General features: G+C 47.4%; 1 protein-coding gene across 1 annotated transcript in view; it reads right to left on the bottom strand.

Annotated features, from left to right (window-relative positions):
- Positions 1 to 18,796, bottom strand: part of LOC147665963 (nuclear mitotic apparatus protein 1-like) — a 115,423-nt gene extending 96,627 nt beyond the window's left edge. The window contains exon 1 of the mRNA XM_086949373.1: positions 18,595 to 18,796. Within this exon, the coding sequence (XP_086805499.1) occupies positions 18,595 to 18,765 (171 nt within the window). The 5' untranslated portion in view covers positions 18,766 to 18,796. The remainder of the gene's footprint in view (positions 1 to 18,594) is intronic.
- Between the last annotated feature and the right edge of the window lie 687 nt (positions 18,797 to 19,483).

Raw genomic sequence — 19,483 nt, 5'->3', positions numbered from 1 at the left:
CATTGATAAAATCCTCGGGGAACAGCGATCGCTTAATGCTCTACCAAACAGCCCAAAAATCGTTTAAATCAGCTATAAGAAAAGATAAACAATCATACGATAACCAATTTTGGTGTACGATGGTGTGGGAGAGTAAGAGCAGAAACTCCAGAAAATTTTGGGCCCTAATCAACCGGTCAAATGGTAGTACAACGTCGCTGGGATCCGCAAACATCCAGGAATCAGACTGGGTTTCTTTTTTAACGGCCCACTTTAAGTCTTCAGAACATCTAGGGCTTACCAGAAGTAGTACCCAAATCGATATTGACTCAGGCCCTTGCATCAAGCGGAGTACACCAATCAAGGACACACATTCCGCCCACGAGGACCCAGCGGTGAGCCAAGAAGGGGTTGTCAAAGCAATAACTAAATCAAGAGACAATGGCACGCCAGGCCCCAATGGACTGCCACAGAGCCTGTTCGAATCGGACATCGCCTTCTGGTCTGGAACGCTAACAAACCTCTTCAACTACGCTCTGCGAACAGCTACAATCCCGGATTCATGGCGGGGCGCCAATATCCATCCAATCCACAAATCAGGACCACGTGATTCACCCAACTACAGACTTATCGCTCTTTTGGACATTGAGGCCAAGCACTACGCAGGCCTACTTTTGGAGGACCTGAGGCTATGGGTAAAAGACCACAACCTGATGGCGATGAATCAAACAGGTTTTTAATGCTAATTCAGGGACCAGGACCAAATTGCTAGCAGTATCAACCATTGTCGACAAAGCCTTTTCAACATCTAGGTCAGTGTTCTGCTGCTTTGTTTACTTCAAAGTAGCATTCGACAGTGTCCCCAGGGCGGCCCTATGGGCAAAATTAAGGAAGTGGGGGATTCCAAATTCTTTGTTAGAGGCCATCATCCAATTACATTCCCACACCTGGGTCCGGGTGAAGTTGGGGTCCGAGACACATCTTTCGCGGAAAATTATGACAACTAGGGGCGTGAAGCAGGGATGTGTGCTGGCCCCCCTCCTCTTCAACCTTTTTATAGCCGATCTTCTGATGACCTTGGATGACACAAATAGCCATCCCCCAAGGGTGGGAGGCCTAGCACTAAGCAACCTACTGTATGCCGATGACCTAGTCCTCTACAGCCTTACGAGGGTTGGGCTACAAAGGCTCACCTATACGATCCACAATCAGCTAGAGGTAAATTTAAAAAAAAAAACGCAAGTTGTCCCCTTCGGTAAGAAACGCTACACTGGCGGCGGCTGGTCATTTAACAATGAACGCCTTGTCACTGGCCAGTCGTATAAATATCTAGGTGTCCATCTGGATTCTAGACGCAACCTTTTAAAACAGCGTCAGGAGATTACAGTCAAAGCCACGTCCCTAGCGGTATCATTGAGCAAGCTATCTAAAAAACTTTCTGGTTCAACTTTAATGCCTCTTTTAGAAGTAATGAGAGCAAAAATTGGCTCCACTTTATCAACGAAACATTCAGGGGTAAACTGAACACTGCTTTGAATAGGCACACAACTAAAATCTATAAAAAGGTTCTCCAGTTTCCAAAGTCCGCTTCTGCTGCACAGATAAGATTAGAGTTGGGGCTATTAAATTACGACGCCTCGGACATCGGGGTATACCTGACCCGCTGCCACAAACTGGGGCAGGCGGTCCCCGGTACACTGGAATCCTTAGTCTGGTTTGAAATCTCGGAGAAAAATCCTGGTGGACCATTTGGTTGCCTTTTCAAGGACGCAATCCAGAAATTCTCAGCGAGTGAATTATGGGCCCTTAACCCCGGTCAGTCAGCCTTTAAAATGGGGATTAAAAAATGTGCGAGAATGAAATCTCTTATAATGGACAAAGCACTTTTTTCAAAACGCAGCCACGCATGGGCTCTCTTACACTCATACAGTCGGTCAGTCCCTGCCTCTTACTTGGCCTGCACATACACATTGTACCTTAAACGCAGTTTTACTGCCATCAGAATGGGTGATTGGCAATTTTTGCAGGATCTACCCTCATGGCGACATACAGCAGAGGATGCAACTTGCAGAGGATGTGGCAAAGCAGCTGAGACTCTTACGCATGTGGCTTGCCTCTGCCCAGCTTTTAACTTTGAACGTAGGTCCAAACCCAAAGCTGAATGGAACAATCAGGGCGTCCGAACCTGTAGGCAAGCCATTATGGCGGCTTTGAATCCAGAAAACACAGTTTTAAATATAAAATTCACAAAATTCATTCAGCTGGCATACCGCATCCTAAGTAAACTGGTCCCTGCTAATGCATCCCCCCTCCCATACCATTCTGACGTTCTCCACAATAGTCCTTAATTTTGAAGGGGGAGAAAACCAAAACCATATTTTAACATGGAGATCAGGACTGTTGGTGGTCCTGCACTTGCACAACATCGTGGACAATGGGCATTTTAAAAAAGGGTTGATGGGAAAAGTCTCTCGCATAATATGTTTTAACCTACTTTTCTTCTCATCATATCGCCCTGTGTTTTTACCTTATTTTTAACTGTAATGGACTAAGGAGGCCCGAGAGCTGATAACCTCCTTTCCTTTTTATTACTGTTGGCCAATTAACTGTTATATGCTCCTCCTTGCCTTTTAATAGTCACTACACATTGTAAACTTAATAACTTCTTTTAAAGATATATGTTTGTATCTAAATAAAGCTTTTTGATGGTTGATGTGTGTATAATAAAAATAATAAAATATTTTAAACTACACTGTGTGGTTCCTATTTGTTTAACCAGCACACTATGATTAGTTCTGGTAAAACAAGCTGCTTAACACTCCTTCTGGACTAAGCCTGAAGGCTGCTCTCAACAGCCACCACTTAAAGATTTCTATGGTTGTCCAAGTCCACTAAAATCACCATAAGGGTTACCTGGATTAGTGCAAGGTGGTTCACTAAGTGTGCACCATATAGTAAATCAGCCCCCTTCATCTACAGATGCTTTAGATTTGGCATCTAACTAAAGGTTTAGGAGAGTCCACAAAATGTGGAGGAGTGTGGGTCGGTGAGGAATATGCAGTTAAATAGAGCCTGTGCCAGAAAAAGCATTCCCGAAGGCAAGTAAGTTGTTCTTCTGATATAAACTACAAGGCACAGATTCCACACCTTGTGAATGGATACCAAAGCAATACACCTTCTCTGGTGGTGGGTCTGTGGAATGTATCAGACAAGGAAATCATGCAGGACTTCACAGGCAAAGTGCTCATCCCGCAAGTCCTGGCTATCCAGGCAGTAATGCTTCGTGAACGTGTGGATGGATGCCCAGGTAGTGGCCTGGCAAATGTGCATGACAAACTATGCACCAGCGCAGTGGCAGCAGCAGCCTTCGCTCTGGTGGTATGAGCATGCAAGTCTTCTGAGAGCTCCTTCTTGGCTAGCCCATAGCAGATTTTGCACCCCTTTGCCTGTCTTAGCCCAAGAGAAATAGATACGTTGCTTGTCCTGTTGGCAGTCTTTGGTTCAGTCCGTATAGAAGTGAGGTGCCCATTTAGGGTCAAGGCAATGAAGTCATTCTCCTCTTTGGAGGGATGAGGTGGTGAATAGAAAGCCAGCAAAGTTCTGGATTGCTCTATGTGGAAGGGTGTGACTAGCTTGAGCAGAAATGCCACTTTTCACCGGTAAGAAAGTGTAGATCGAGTCAGGGTTCCCCAACTTGCTGAAATAAGCCATGTGCACCTTAGAGTATAACGGCTATTAGTGATCTGCTAGATAACATTGGTCGAGTTGGTCCGCCCTAATTGAAAGATCCTGCCAGGTGCTGGTCAATCAGGGAGAAGCCTGAGCATTCAGCCACTTTGAGTGGCACAGAGTGTCCTGACAGAACCCATAAGGCCCTGCTTGTTGCAATGCCACATAGCAGTCATGCTTACTGTGAGTAACTGAATCTGTTCCACTTTGATGGCTGGGAGGAACACTTTCAGTTTTAAAAAAGTAATCACTTGCAAATCCAGCAAGTCTATGTGGAGGCGAGCCTCTGGCAGAGACCAGAGTCCTCTGATCTCCACTTTTTTCATAAGAAATCCCTAACCCAGCGATGATGCACCAGCAGTGACAATTAGCTCTGGGTGGGTTAAGGAGAGGGGTTTGCCTCCAGTCCAACTGCGGTCAAACAGGAACCATTGCAGGTGCTGAGACCACTGAGTTTAGATCCCCCCTGCAGAGCCCACAATTGCAACCTGGTGTAGTTTACTTGCATGAGGCCGGAGGCCAAGAGGAGGATCGAGTTTGGCAACAGCAGGCGTGGCCTTGCAGTTCATCCTTGTGCTACAAAAACCAAATTTTGTGTTGTGAGGTTGTCTTGGGGTGCGTAACAGACATGAAAATAAATTACCTGCCTGTAACTACCATTCTCCAGTATCTGTATCTTTCATTGATTTACATGCTTGAACCATTCTCTGAGGGAGTTCCATGGTATCTTCTAAAGCATTAGTAAAAGTACAAGTAGCCTATTCCAGGCAATAGTGTTGCATGAATGTATACCTGTTTTTGCAAGTCGCTACTTAGCATATATTTTCAGAGGCACTCCAGCAAATAGAGAGGTTGATTTAGAGACCGCCCTACTAGTGTGTGCTTTGACCTGATCAGTTAAAAGCCTACCATCCTTAGAATGGCAGAAGTGAATTGCTGTCAATAGCCATCGATCTATACTCGCCTTGCTTCCCATAAGCTACTAGCAGTTGGTGTGTGCTTCAGAACTACTTAGTACAATGTAAATAACATGTTAGGCATCTCTTTCTATCCTGTATGTGCAGCAATATTTTCTCTGCTGTCTGTGGATTCTGAAAGAATGTTTTGAGTACAATAGGTTAATTTATATGAAAATTTGTAGGTATCTTTGGAATAAACCTGTGATTAGTCCTTAGACTCACAGTGTAATCATTAAACTTCAAGAAAGTCTCCTTAATGGTGAACGCTTGTATTTCACTCACCCTTCAGGCTGATGTACAAGCCAATAGCAATGCCACGTTTCATGTTAGAAACTAGGTCTAATACCTATGAATAAGTTAAAAAGGGACTCATCAGCTGTGCCAATACTGTATTTGATTGCCAGATTGGAGGAAGAGCCTGAATAGACCTTTAAGAAACTGCTTAATGATTATTAGACCATAAGGATGGAGTTCCAGACGACCATCTGCATCTTGAAATTGCAGCCAGATACACTTTTATAGAAGTGTGAACTAAGCCTGATTTTGCCACAGATAGTTAAAGTAGGATTTGTTCTGGTCGTGCCAAAATAGGGTGTATATTCATCTTATGACATCAAAAAGCAACGCTTCCATTTTAATCTGTATGCTTTGTTAGTGCTATCAGCTTTGGCTCTTACAAGAATATTTCTGCATTCTTGAGCGATATCTATATTTGTGAATTATTTGTGTTCAGGAGCCAGGCACTTAAGTGCAGGGAAGTCGGGTTTGGATGAAAAACTTGGTTGTAGTTTATCAATAATAAGTTTCTCTGAAGTTTCCAGTTGGATGAGACTTGTCTGACAGTAGAAGTAGTAGTTTCGTAAACCAGTGTTGCCTGGGTTATCGTGGAACCACCACAATTATCTGACAATGTTCCTTCTTCATTTTCTTGAGGACTCTGGGTATGAAAGAGATCGGGGGAAAAGCGTGTGCAAAGATCCCTGACCATCTGATCGAAAACCCATTCCCCCAACATTCCATTTTGATGGTTGCAGATTGTGTAAAACTTTCTCTTGAGTCACAAAGATCTAGTATTGGCTTGTCCCATTTTCGGAAAATCCTATGCAGAATGGACTGATTTACCTCCCATTCATGGCAGTTGTTTATTATTCGGTTCAACTTATCTGCCAAGCTGTCTGCACCTGGCAGGTGTTCGGTTCGTAATGTTAGTGGATATGCCAAAGCCAATATCCAGAGTTTTTGTCCTTCTTTGGACAGGACCAGAGATAATGTGCCCCTTGTTGCTTATGTAGTGCTAAATGGTTGTGTTGTCTGCATATTAGCAGTGATGATCCCATTATGCTCAGCAGGAAATCTTGGAGGCTTAATGAAATTGCTCCGAGCCCTAGGAAATTTAAGTGTATTTTTCCTTTGACTCATGGTCTATTTTCCTCTTATTTAGAGGTTCTGCAAATGAGCACACCCCAACCATCCATGGAAGCGTCTGTGGTAATGACAGTCTGGTATCTTACATAAGAATGTTAGACCCGATGAGATTGTCAACCTCCGTCTACCAGGGCAGAGTTTTTGCTAAGGTTGTTGTGATGTTATTGGAGAAAAAGCTTTCTACTTCAATCTAGTGGTTGTCTAATTCTTCCTGTAGAGGCCTCATTCTCAGCGGGTAGTGGGGCACTAGAGAGATGGCAGAGGATATTATCCCTAGAAGCGATTTGAAAAGACAAATTGAAACAGACTATTTTCTATAGTCTTCGTGCTAATATTGTGAGTCTTCTTTTTCTTTTGATAAGAATGCCTCGTCTTGGAGAGTATCCAAAATTGTACCCAGAAAACGTATCCTTGTTGCTGGATGGAGGAGGGACTTCTGATAATTAACAGTTAAACCTAAACTTTAGAACAACTGCAGACAAGCTGTGGTTGCTTTCAACGCCCGACGGGCAGCTGATGCTTTTATGAGCCAATCGTCAAGGTACAGGACTTACCTGGAATCCTTTCTCCTTAAGTGGGCTAGACATTTTGTAAATATCCAAGCGGCTGATTTGAGACCAAAGGGGAGGACTCTGAATTGATAGTGAGTTACGGCTACCCAGAATCTGAGGAATTTGCAAAGTTTTGGATGAATAAGAACATGTTACTTACCTTCAGTAAAGCCTTATGTAGTAGAGATAGGATCTAGCCGTACATTCCTTACCTTAAAATTCTCTCCAGGCTTGAGACTGGATCCGCAAATTTTTAACAGCAGTGCCTCTGCCCTTCGGTAGAGGGCGCCAAACGACTATGTGGTGACGTAGACCACTGGGCGCCGCATTGACAGAGTCCATATAAGCCCTCCCTTGACACACTGACGTCCTTTTCTTCTGTGACTAACTTCTGCACTAAAAAACAGAGCCACACAAAGAAACTGTCTATAGAAACAGTGTGCCAGAAGAGACATTTTTTTGTCAAACAAATATTAAGTCCTGAAGAAAGGCATCAGAATGCCAAGAAAGGGATCTTGTAGGTAACAGCACCAGCAGTTTGAAGAGCAGGGAGGATCAGTAAGGAATCTGCAGTTAGATCCTGTCTCTACCAAATAAGGTGTTACTGAAGGTAAGTAACTTGTTCATCTGACAGACATCTAGGCGAAGATTCCTAACCTTAGAATAGATACCCAAGAAATACTGTCCCCAGAGGAGGGTCTGCGAACAGAACTGACAAAATTGCCCCAAATAGGAGAAGCCAGCCTGAAAAGGGAGAGTGGGACCAGGCTTTTGTGGCAATATGGAAAGGACAAGAAGCAGCTCGATTAGGAGAACCGTGGAAGCCTGTAGGGAGAAGAAATACAAAAGACCGTGAAAGTATACGGAAAACAAACCCACAGCCAAGGAGAGAAAATAGTGTTGGAGAAAACAATTTCACAAAAACTACTATGTACCTCTCCCAATAGTAACCAAACTGTGAGAAAGTGCCATCTTTCTTGCATTGGTATGCCCCCACTTTTTTCTGACTGCTGATGTGCTTTGATTGAGTGTACCCTGGGCTCCTGCCAACCAGGTACCCAGGGCCTGAGTTCCTACCCTAAAATTGTGTTGAAACTAAAACCAATTGGCATCTCTGGCCACTTGTCAGCCCCTATTAAATGGTACCCTAGGTACCCAGGGCATGGTGACCGGAGAAGATCCTGTCATATGGATGAGATCAGGACATGATCGGACAGGTTGCCCTGATGCTGGGCCCACTGAAACTTCAGGTCCCACTGCAGAGCCCGCATCCGCCACCTGGCATGACGCACCAGAAGGATGCAGGAGGCCATCAGTCCCAGAAGCCGCAGCGTCAACCTGACCGAGACCCGGGATAACGGCTGGAAGACGGGAACCAGAGCCTGAATATCCCGAACCCGCTGCTCGGGTGGGTAAACCCGAAACTGCGCCGAGTCGAGAACCGCTCCGATGAAGAGGAGCTTCTGAGAGGGACACAGGTGTGACTTCGGCACATTGATGGAGAACCCCAGCAAGTGCAGGAGGTCGGCCGTAGTCTGGAGGTGGCTGACGACTGTCTGGGGCGAGCCCGCCTTCAACAACCAGTCGTCGAGGTAGGAGAAGACCGATACCCCCTGCCTGCGCAGATGGGCTGCGACCACCGCCATCACCTTCGTGAACACCCGTGGGGCGCTGGTAAGGCCGAAGGGGAGCACGGTAAACTGAAAGTGCTCTTGGCCTACCGTGAACCGCAGGTAACGCCGGTGGGCCGGCAGGACGGGGATGTGGAAATAGGCGTCCTGCAAGTCCAACGCTACCATCCAGTCTCCTGGGTCCAGGGCAGCCAGGACCTGAGCCAAAGTGAGCATCTTGAACTTCTCCGTCCGGAGGAAGCCGTTGACGTTCCGCAGATCCAAGATAGGGCGTAGGCCCCCTTTGCCCTTCTTGGGTACCAGAAAGTAGTGGGAGTAACAACCACGTCCTACTTCTGGCCCAGGAACGCGCTCGATGGCCCTCTTGGCCAAGAGGGCCGAAACCTCCTCTTGCAGAAGTTGCAAGTGATCCCCCGACACACGGTGGTATTGAGGTGGCATGGATGGAGGGGATGACTCGAAGGGGAGGGAGAAGCCCCTTCGGACAATTTGCAGCACCCACCTGTCCGAAGTGACTGTATGCCAGTGGGAGAGGTGATGGCGAACCCTGCCTCCCACAGGCGTCACATGGGCCTGAAAACTCGGACTAGGAAGGTTTTGAGGCAGGGGCTGCTGAGGGAGGTGTGGACTGGCCTCGCCGCTGGCCCCGACCACCGCCACAGCGGTTCCCACGTCCGCCACCGCGTTGTTGTACATTCTGCGGCTCGTGGCTGACGGTACGTGGTGGGGCGCCCCTTCCGTGGCCACGAAAGGAGCGAAAGGCACCCGATTGCTGGCATGGGGCCGTAAGGCCCAAGGACTTGGCCGTGGCCCTGGAGTCCTTGAAACGTTCCAGCGCATGGTCTGCCTTGTCGCCGAAGAGGCGACGGCCATCAAACGGCATGTCCAGGAGGGTGGCCTGGACATCGGCCGAGAAGTTGGCGGACCTCAACCAGGCGTGGCGTCGAACCGCTTCCGTCGTTGCCATCGCCCTGCCCAGTGAGTCCGTTGTATCCAGCCCCACCGGATAGAAAAGCGTGCTGCATCTCGGCCGTCCGCAAGGGTTTGGCTGAGTTTAGCCCTGACCTCCTCTGGGCATTGTGGCAGCACCTCCGCAACCGTGTCCCACAGAGTGTGGGTGTAGCGGCCCAAGAGACAGTTGGTGTTCACAGACCGTAGCCCTAGGCTCACAGACGAGAAGACCTTCTTCCCGAACTGTTCATATCTCTTGGATTCCCTGTCGGGCGGGGCAGACGGGAATGCGGTTTGGGAGTTAGAGGCCTGGATGACCAGGCTCTCGGGGGTGGGATGGGTGGACAAAAAGCATGGGTCGCCCGGTGCCGGGCGGTAGCGTCTGGCCACGTTCCTGTCCACAGGGGGGCCTGTGGCGGGCTTGGACCAAGTGCCCAGAACGTCACACAAGGCCTCATTGAACGGCAGGAGGGGCTCCGCGGAGCCGGACTGCGGTTTGAGGACCTCGGTGAGGAGATTAGTCCTCACGGCCGCGACGGGGAGCTGAAGGCTCAGGGCCTTAGCTGCCTTCGTCAACACTACGCGGTAAGCAGAACCCGCCTCCGAAGCCACAGTCGGGGGCGACGTAAATCCAGTGTCTGGCGAGGTGTCAATACCACTGGCCTCCCTAAGCTCATATGTCCAGTCCTGGTGTGACTGGCAATCACGTGCCAGAGGGTCCTCGGACCCCTCCCACTGCTCCTCGTCACCTGGCTCCTGGAGACCAGGATCAACAGCCAGGGCCTCCTCGTGGAGATAGAATTCTCCAAAGGCCGTCGGAATCGGCGCCCAGCGGCGCCCTTCCGACTCCTGAGCAGGACCGTAGGAAACATTGGGGGCGGCAACCACATCGGCTGCCGGGGACGACACCTGAAGGGACGGCGCCGGTGAGGTCGTAAGGTCGACCGGCGAGGTCCCGGATCCGGAGCCGGATCCAGCGAGGTCCCGCGGCGCCGGGACCGAAGTCGCCAGCGGCGCCGGGGCCGAAGCACCCGACGTCGTCGGGGCCGAAGTGCCCGACCCGGAAGGACCTCCAGACGGAGCCGATCGGCCCGAAGGCGCCACGGGAACCGACTGAGGAGGGAGGGCCCTCATGGCCATGAGGTACCTCTCGACCTCCTCCTGCGACGCGCCGTGCCCAGGGACCCGAAGGTGTGGGGCAGGCGGCGACGCTTGCGACTCCCGCGGAGCCGCGTGGGCGGTGTCGGCCGAGTCCCCGGCCGCATCGAGCGAGCGTCGGGGCGGGTCGGAGGACCGATGGTGTCGCTCCGACCTCTCATGCCTCTTACCTGAGGACTTGGAACCAGACGATCGGTGGTCACTCCCGGAACGTCGATGACTCAGACCTCGCGACCTGTCCCTCGACCTCCCATGGGACCGGGACCTGGAGCGGCGCGGGGCCGAGTGCCTCAGCTCGAGACGCTTGCGGGACCGCTCCCGCATAGCCTTCGACGTCAGGGCCCGGCAGTCGGCGCAGGTTCGATCGTCGTGGTCGAGGCCTAAGCACTTCAGGCACCGGCGATGGGGGTCCGTGACCGACATGTGTCGGCCGCACTTCGAACAAGGCTTGAACCCGGGCATCCCTGGCACCGATAGTCGAGACAGTCGACTAAAGAGAAGATCAAAAAGGATCAAAATTTTTCAGTCAAAAAGTGACTGGGGGTAGAGCTTCTTCCGGATCTGCGCTAGCTGGCGCGGAAAAAAGAAGAACTGACGTCAGCGCACATGGGCGCCGTCTAAGTACTCCGACGACGTCATCCCGGCGCTCACGACGCCGACGACGGACGCGGAGCCACAGACGACGCCTACCGGCGCGCAGGGGTATTGCTACGCAAAAGTTTCCGGATCCAGTCTGACGCCTGGGGATATTCTAAGGTAAGGAATCTATCACTAACGTGTCTCTTTCAGATCTTTAATGCATCTTCCACGACTGGGCTCGCACATTTTTTTAAATTGGTTAGCAGTGGCCTCGTGACTACATTTGAAAAAGTTTTTGGTATCATTCCCACGTTTTTCCATTCTATTTTTTCGAGTTTGTTTGGTGGACTACCTGTTTTACTGGCTGTGGCTGCGGGCATTTTGTTGTTGTTTTTCTTTATAAAACATGGATGCCCATCCTGCGCAAGAAGCCGTTCAACGCCTCCTGACACTGTGCCGTAATCGGATGCTCAATTACTATGGAACATTGCCGCTTGCAGCATTAAGCACGGCTTATAGATTGTCATTTCGGTTCACCGACTTCACGTGTGTCCAACCTGTGTTTCACTGCCTGAGCTGCGAGTTCGATTGGGCCATTGATTTGTGTCTATGCTTGAGGACTGCTCCTGACGTCGATTTTGATCAGCTAATGCGTCCCGTAGTGGCTCACGAGCTGATTTGTTCTGGCGAAAGAGTTATGGCCTTGGCAGCGATAAATGGAGTACTGGGCCAATGGGAGATCTCTGCAGCGGCGCATGCCTTTCTGACACACAGCGTTCTGGTGAACCCACCGAGTTGTCCTCTGACGTTACAGGAGGATCCGATGCTGGAGGAGCACGTATGTTCTTTCCCATTGCTGAATTGGATTGCTGAACTATTTTCGGATGATGGCAGTGATTTCATACTGGAGGCTGTTGCAACTTTCTTTGCATATACTGTCCAATCGTGAGATGCCTGGGAGGATTGCTTTGTTATGAAGTATGACTTTCCCCTTGCTGAATTGGAGGGATGGACTGTGTTCAGATGATGGAGAGTTCAATCATGTGATGTCGCTGAGAATAACGTCAATGTGGCACATGACTTTGGATATCGGATAAGTGCCTTGTTTTTTCTCTTACAGACATTTGAATTAATGCGACCTGGTCCTACATTTCATATTTTTGAGACCTGGCGGATAACTTTTGGTTAGAAAGTTTTGTTTTTATTTTTAGATTTGAGGCCACTGTAGGCATTCATACATATTCATTCATACATATTTTTTTTTAGCTTATTTTAGCTCAAGATTATTGAACTTTGCTTTCATTTTATGTATCTGATTTAGTATTGCCTTTTCCCTTATGTTTGACGGTGCTCGGATCAATGGGGGGGTGTCATATGGATACTTCGTTACATATATTGCGTTAAGTTAGCATGAGTGTATTACATGTTTAAACAGCCATTTTTCCTTCGGCTTCAGTTTTGCACACGACACCTACTTGTTGTTGTCGCTTTCACCCTAGAAGCGGTGATGTGATTTATTTGAGAATAATATGTTATTACTATGCTATCAGCTTTGCCTGTTACACTTGGTACAACTGTCTGCACACTGAGAGCTGCACACTCTAAGAATAACCTAACACAAGGTTGCTGGGAGGCCTGATCCTCGCACCACATTAGACATAACACGAATAATGTTGATGCCAACATTTTGGGCTCTACGCGGGTTTAAGATAGAGTTACAGGGAATGAACGTAGACACTTGGTGCTGCGCATGAAGAGAGCTGGTAGCTGTTGATGTGATCTACTCCTACTGACATTTAGAGGTATGGGTCCGCCCTGCTAAAGCCCGAATAAGACCTTCTTAGATATAAAATAATATGCTAAATAGGGTGCGCGAAATATAGGTGATATAGATTTCTATAGATTTTGCATTGTAACATGCTATCACCTTTTGCTTACTATGGATTAGTTACTATGCTGCTAACTCTGACTTTTATAATCTGCATTTTGGTATTATACAAGATACTGCGGTTGAGAACCTTGCATTGAATAATAAATATTTCAAACTTGCACGTGTGTTCTTTGACTCTCAGTTTTGGTTTGAAATGATTATATAACGAAAGAGTGTTCATGTGTTCCACGATTCCTGAGTTATTCTAAAGATCATGTTCTGGTTTGTCTAAGACATGGATCATTTCATAATGATCCATGAGACACTGTAGCTAGCTAGGTAAGGGGATTTCTGACACTGAGATGAGTTTTGGATCATCCTAACTCACTGAGGTTCTAGATCTCTATGCACAATTCTGTGGGAGAACGGAAACCCTGCTACAATCCCTAAGGGCTGCAGCACTTATTGTGCCACCCTTAGGGGCCCTGCACCCTGGCACCCACACACTGCCTTTGCAGGCTGAGTGCCTAAATACAGAACTAAACCAAGAGTCGACATGGCACACATCCCTGTGTGCCATGCCCACAGAAACCACTGCCTTGGCTTACTTCAGTCACCCCTCAAGCTGGTTGCCCTATGCCAGAGGTGTGGGCACAGGTGCATGAGCCCTGTATCCAGGGCCATTCCTGGGCACTGTAAGTGCAGTGATGCCATTAATAGTATTTGGTGCTGGGAGGTTGTCATTACAAACTCCTCAGCACCATAATGGATACACTGAAGACTGACAAGTTTGGTACCAAACTTCTCAGTACATTAAACCCGCACTGATGCCAGTGTGGGATTTAATGTAAAATGCACCAGAGGGCATCTTCGAGATGCCCCCTGAAAAAGTAACCTACAATCCACGTCTGGGCTGAGTGGCTGCAGAGGCTGCCACACAGCAGACATGTTACTGGATCCCTGGGTGGAGAGCCCCTGCTCTCCTGGGTCTGCAACAATGCACATCCTGGGTGAGGTGCTAGGTCTCCTCCCCCAGGATGGGCAGGGGGAAGCTTCAAAGGCATGCAGTCTCTGTGAGCTTCTCCAGACCATTTGCTGTAACCAGCAACTGGCCCCCACCAGTTCTCACCCCCAATCTGGCAGGAAGACTGGCAGGAAAAACGACATCAGGAAGGGGGTGTGCCAGCCTATGCCAACCACACCCCTCAGGTGGGGGAGACTAGGTGATGCACGACCGCGGGCTCCAGCCATTTTGAAGATGGGGAGCCCTGCCCAATCCCAGCTAGTCTCCTGCCCCCCTCCCACAGGAGAAGAGCAGGCTAGGGGGTGTACCCACCCCAGGAGAAGGACCTATTGGTCCCTGCCCTTGCCCTACCTGTAACGCCCCCAAGTTCAGTATTTAGGGGCTCCCTGAATCTTCCTTCCTCAGATCCCGATATCAAAAGATAAAAGAAGATCAAGAAGAAGACGACCCGCCTCGCAGCTACTAACAGGACGACAACAACTGACTTGGCCCCAGCCCTACCGGCTTGTCGATCCTGGAACCTGCTCCTGCCTAAATCCCGGCGATTCCAACAGACAGCAACCTTGGGACACCCAGAGGACCTGCCTGCCTTGACCCTCCTAAAGATTGGGACTCCCATCAACAGAGGCTCTGCTGCAACAACCCCCCTGGTGCCAGCCAGGAAGCTCTGGACCAGAACACTCTGCACTTGCCGAGCCTGGGCCGTGCCCAAACGAACCGAGACCACGAGGACATCCCCCCCGGCGACAGGGACCCGAAGTCCAGTGCCCAAAGACCCTCCTCGACTAACCAGACAACGCCTGCAGACTCCGAACCAGGGGCCACCCCAACCGCGACCAGCTGAGGGTAAGCTATTTCGACACCCAAAGACACCCCTGCACCCGGCGCCCTACAGCCCCCTATGCCTCCCTTTGGGGTACCTACCTGTGCTTCAAGATCCCAACTTACCTCTCGAAGTGCTGGTCGCCCCTGGAGAGTCTCTGTCCCCGAGCCTGCAGCCTTTTGTTCCTTTTTGACCTTTCCCATTGGATAACATGGAGTGCCCGACGGCTGAAAAGCACCCTGCACCCAGACGCCGAGTGCCGCTGGCTGTGCCACCTTTGTCCTGTCCTACTTCCCCTTTGCCCTCAGCAAGTGACCAGGAGCCCAGCTCCTACAGCCGCGTGGCCTGCTAGCCAGCAGCCACCAACCGGAGGGCCCCCTTCCCTCATTGGATAACATTGGGCCTAACTACCTCTGCAACCGGCCGCCCCGTGCCGCTGAAGGTGACCTAACTGTACTTACCTGACCCTGGGGGACTCCTGAGTCTATGCCCAGAACCCTAACTTCAACAGCCAAGTACTCACCTGGAAACCGGCAACTCACTTAACTCCCATTGGATAACATTGACTGGTTTGACTCGAAAAATCTTCAAAGTGTGAAGTTTTGGAATCTAAAAATATTCATATAAAATCATCTGAATTACGAAGAACTCACCTGTGATCAGGGGAGATGCCAGTACTGCACCTTTTAGCCCAGGACTGAACCACAAAAGTAATCCTTACCGGGTTTACTAGTAATCTGTATTTTCTCCATAGGAATCCATTGTCTGCTTTTTTAATGAAATTTCTTCTTCCAAGTGTCTACTTTAGAAAAACTGAAATATTCTTTAAAAGTCATACGAAATACTGAAACGCAATTACCTACCTGTTTTAAGTTGAGACCCCAGTGCTGGATTTAGGAGCCCAGTACTGGATTACAAAAGTAACGAGATCGTACTTCACCCGGAACCTGAATTTTCTCCTATTGGATAATATTGTCAGATTTTTATAGAAAAATTTCTAAGTGTGAACTTTTAAAACCGCTTTATATTCATGAAAATTCACTACAGTAACTAAACCGTTTTTACTAAATTGGTTTCAGTTTAGACTCCAGGACTGAATCTAGGATCTAGTCCTGTAACTACTAAAGTAATCTATATAGTAATCAACTGTACTTATATGATGAAAACCCATGGAGCTCAATGCTAACATGTGTCTAGAATTGTGTTTCCTACTGCAACCCCTGCATCTATTGTGTTCACAAACTGTATTGCTTCCTTGCAAAGTAATTACATGAGAGTACCCATATTGAGAAAAGTATATTTTGATACCGGTTGGTTCTAAAAATAAAACAACTATATCTGTGGATATAAAAACAATTGGCCTGGAGTTCAGACCTTAAGTGTGTGAGACCCTTTGCTGACTGTGTACAACAAATGCTTTATACTGTCCTCAGGTACTGCCTTACTGCTCAACCAAACTACCACTTTTGAGAGCAAGGTCAGCACTGACTTTAACCTCTGTTATACCTCTGGGGTTTGTGGACTCTATACACACTGTACTTTGTTCTAGTCCAGTATATATAGAGACACTTTCTCACACTCTGGTTCACCCCTACTTGCCCTCACGTGCACTCCGCTCTGCCATTCAGGCGAAGTTCTATGTACCTAAAATCAGACTGTCGCGTATGGGTGGTCGATCATTTGTCTACTTTGGCCCCACTTTATGGAACTCTCTGCCTGCGCCGCTTCGCAATGAAACTGTATAAGCAAATTTTCGTAAAAGCCTAAAAACTTGGCTGTTTAATCAATAACCGTTTCCTTCCTTCTGGTCCTTACTAGCTGGCCCGGGGAAACCCTTTTTGGATAGCTGTTGCGCCGGTACAAATTAAAATTAACATTAACACAACATTAACATTACTGGGCACAGGTTTTCCAGTGGTGGAAACAAGGTCATTTATTATCTCTGACAAGTAGATTTTCAAGGAGGGCCCTATATTTAACATTTATATTACAAATACATTTGGCCGACACTAAAATCAAAACCATCTTCAACATAGTTGAATATTGCCTCTAAATATTGCAACTCTAAAAATTGCTTAATAGTTCCAGCTGACAGAACTGAAACCAGAGGCTAGCCAGGTAAAAAAACCCTAGTGATAGCCATCAACTGGTCTAAATTTACCAATCTGAAGCAAGGAATTTTCTACTTTCCAGCTTGATGATAATTATCTCCAGATCACAAACATAAGAGATCTTGTCTCGCACCTAGACCCTCAGCATAGCTCATGTGGTGAATCTGAGGATTCCAACCTGTTTTTTTTTTCTAAAAGTTCGAAGCATAAAGGCAAACTATTTCAAACAAAAGTCGCTAAGCAACTGATCACAGGGTAGAGAAGGCACTATAACATAACTCCAGCACTGAGAATATCACTGGCTACATACCACCACTAGTTTACTGTACCAATTAAGGCGATCAACATGGAGACAAGACAAGATTAAGTGGCAGGAAAACTCATTATGTTGATACAAAACATTTCCATGGTCAAAATAATAAGAGCAAAATCAAAAATCACAAAAGTAAAGGATAAAAGAAGCTCACTTCTGCAACATCACTACACTTTGAAACTACCTGTTGGACCACAGACTTAGTTTAACCTTAATAAAATTTGATTTAACCTTATTGGCAAATATTGCTTGGTTCGTATTAGGACTGGTGAGCAGACTCCTACCGCCAGTGATATTTAAGGAGCAGAACATTGACCATTTCCACTTATCTACCCAATAATTCAGAAAGAGCTGCAGATGTATTTCCACAACTAAACTTCTTCCACCATACCTCATTCTAAAATGGTCAGCACCCTAACAAGAATGTCAGTTGTAAACAATGTGCAAACTCCTTAGCTATGTAAGGCACTCCACTACATCAGAGGGTTTGATATGTGCTTCAAAAATACCTTACAGCTTCAAAAGCCCAATATTCTGAGTGCATATTGGTATGTTTTTCACACTGCCCAAACATTTAAAGAACAGAGTAACATGATGCCAGTGATGCAGAACCTTCCATTTGCTGCAATACTCATGAAAATATGAGGGCAATTACCTATTTCTAGACCACATGAAGAGAAATATTTCTGAAGACAGCGTTGTTTTGGGACATCATGCAACCTGCTGCTTATTAGCTCCCTAACTAGCTAGCTATGCATCCAGTCACAATTCTTAGCAGACACGGGTACCGGGTACTGGATTAAGGAGGTTAGTTGCCATTATCCAGAACATATTCAGCCCTGTCTGAAGGGCTTGATAGGGTAGTCCTCTACCCAGAAGAAACCCATAAAGTACTACTGGCTCCTACTCTTCCTGGGTTTCACCAGTACCCCATCATGCCAGTTCAACTTTAAAAGTATGTAAGGGCATAGCACAGATTTTCAATATTTTCAAAACACCTACTAACATTGTATGTTTGTGGTATTTCTACAGCGCAAACCTAACAAAATAGCAGCAGAGCACTAGTGATTCTCTAGCAGTTTAAGCGGAATTTGATCATGCAGATCATACTGTCAGCAGCGTTATAACTTAAAATGACGGGAAAACCACCTGCAGAAAATTAAGCCGGCTCCCCCGTGTCCCAGATCTTACAAATGTTAGTTTACCTTGGGCAAAATGGGGCCCCTCTGAATAGGACCTTCTCCCCCCCCCCCCCCATGCCGCAGGGGCCTGTTATACCACTGCCTTTATGGCAAAGAACATGGTGGAGGTGAATGACTTTGCACACATACTCTGGGGGGAAAACTCAAAGGACATGTATGGTAAAGTAAACTTTCATAGGGGCGCAAAAGTTGCATAATACTAGCAGCGTATTGAAGGGTGAGATAAGATGACGAACATGTAAACATACCACATAGGCATTAAAAACTGAACTTCAGTGTATAGTCCTACCTCGGGGGTTTCTGGACCCTGATGTGTAATTTCCAATGGTCGCTTGCTCCGAGTAGTAATGTTGTTGCTGCTACCTGGCTCCAAGGTCATACGGCGTGATGAGATGGCCTGAATCTGACTAGGAAGCATGGTGCCTCTGCGCAATGTCTCATTGGGGTCACCAGTTTTCATCTCCTCATCTGTAATTCTGAATGAAGCAACAGTTGTCTAAGGAAAAGAAACAAGGGTAAATGTTCATGCAGCAGCCGTAGCAGTTTTACTCTCAATTACTAGTAGGTTGACTGAATTGTCTGTGGTCTGAATACAGGAGAATAGATATGGAAGGATCAGTAAAAATTCTTAAAATATTCCGTTTTCTGCGAGCTCGGTTTCATAGTGCACAGATAATGCTGAAGTTACCAGTACTCCCTTAACTACAAAGTAACAACTGAATATTTAATTAGGTGTGCGTTAAATTTAGTATCTTCATTTAAGGTTCTTAACCATATCAAACATTTGTTATATAAAAAGAACTGATAGAGCATGTTTTCTCCGCAACTAACTAGCAGTTTAAGGATGTTGGGTACCTTGGATGTCTTTGCTTCTTTATATGCTTTTGTCTACTGATCCATACACGAGTGGGTTACGTCACAAACGAACAAGTTACAAAATGCAGATTCCTTACCATAGAGTATCTTCCCCAGAGTGGATGCAGAGAATTTAGCCGCAGTCTTCCTGTGCATCTCTAAGTGGAGTTGTGTGGCTCCATGCTGACTCCATACCACCTTGGAAATGACAGCAGAGCCACATGAACAGCACTTTTGCGTGTTAGCATTTTCCCTTGTGTTTTCCCTTTGTGTGCCTTCAAACGCAACGCACAAACTATTGTGAACAGTGTGCTGCACTAAGT

Source organism: Lissotriton vulgaris, unplaced genomic scaffold, assembly GCF_964263255.1.
Source record: "Lissotriton vulgaris unplaced genomic scaffold, aLisVul1.2 SCAFFOLD_1529, whole genome shotgun sequence".
NCBI classification, from domain to species: domain Eukaryota; kingdom Metazoa; phylum Chordata; class Amphibia; order Caudata; family Salamandridae; genus Lissotriton; species Lissotriton vulgaris.
This window is presented reverse-complemented; position numbering and strand designations above follow the sequence as displayed.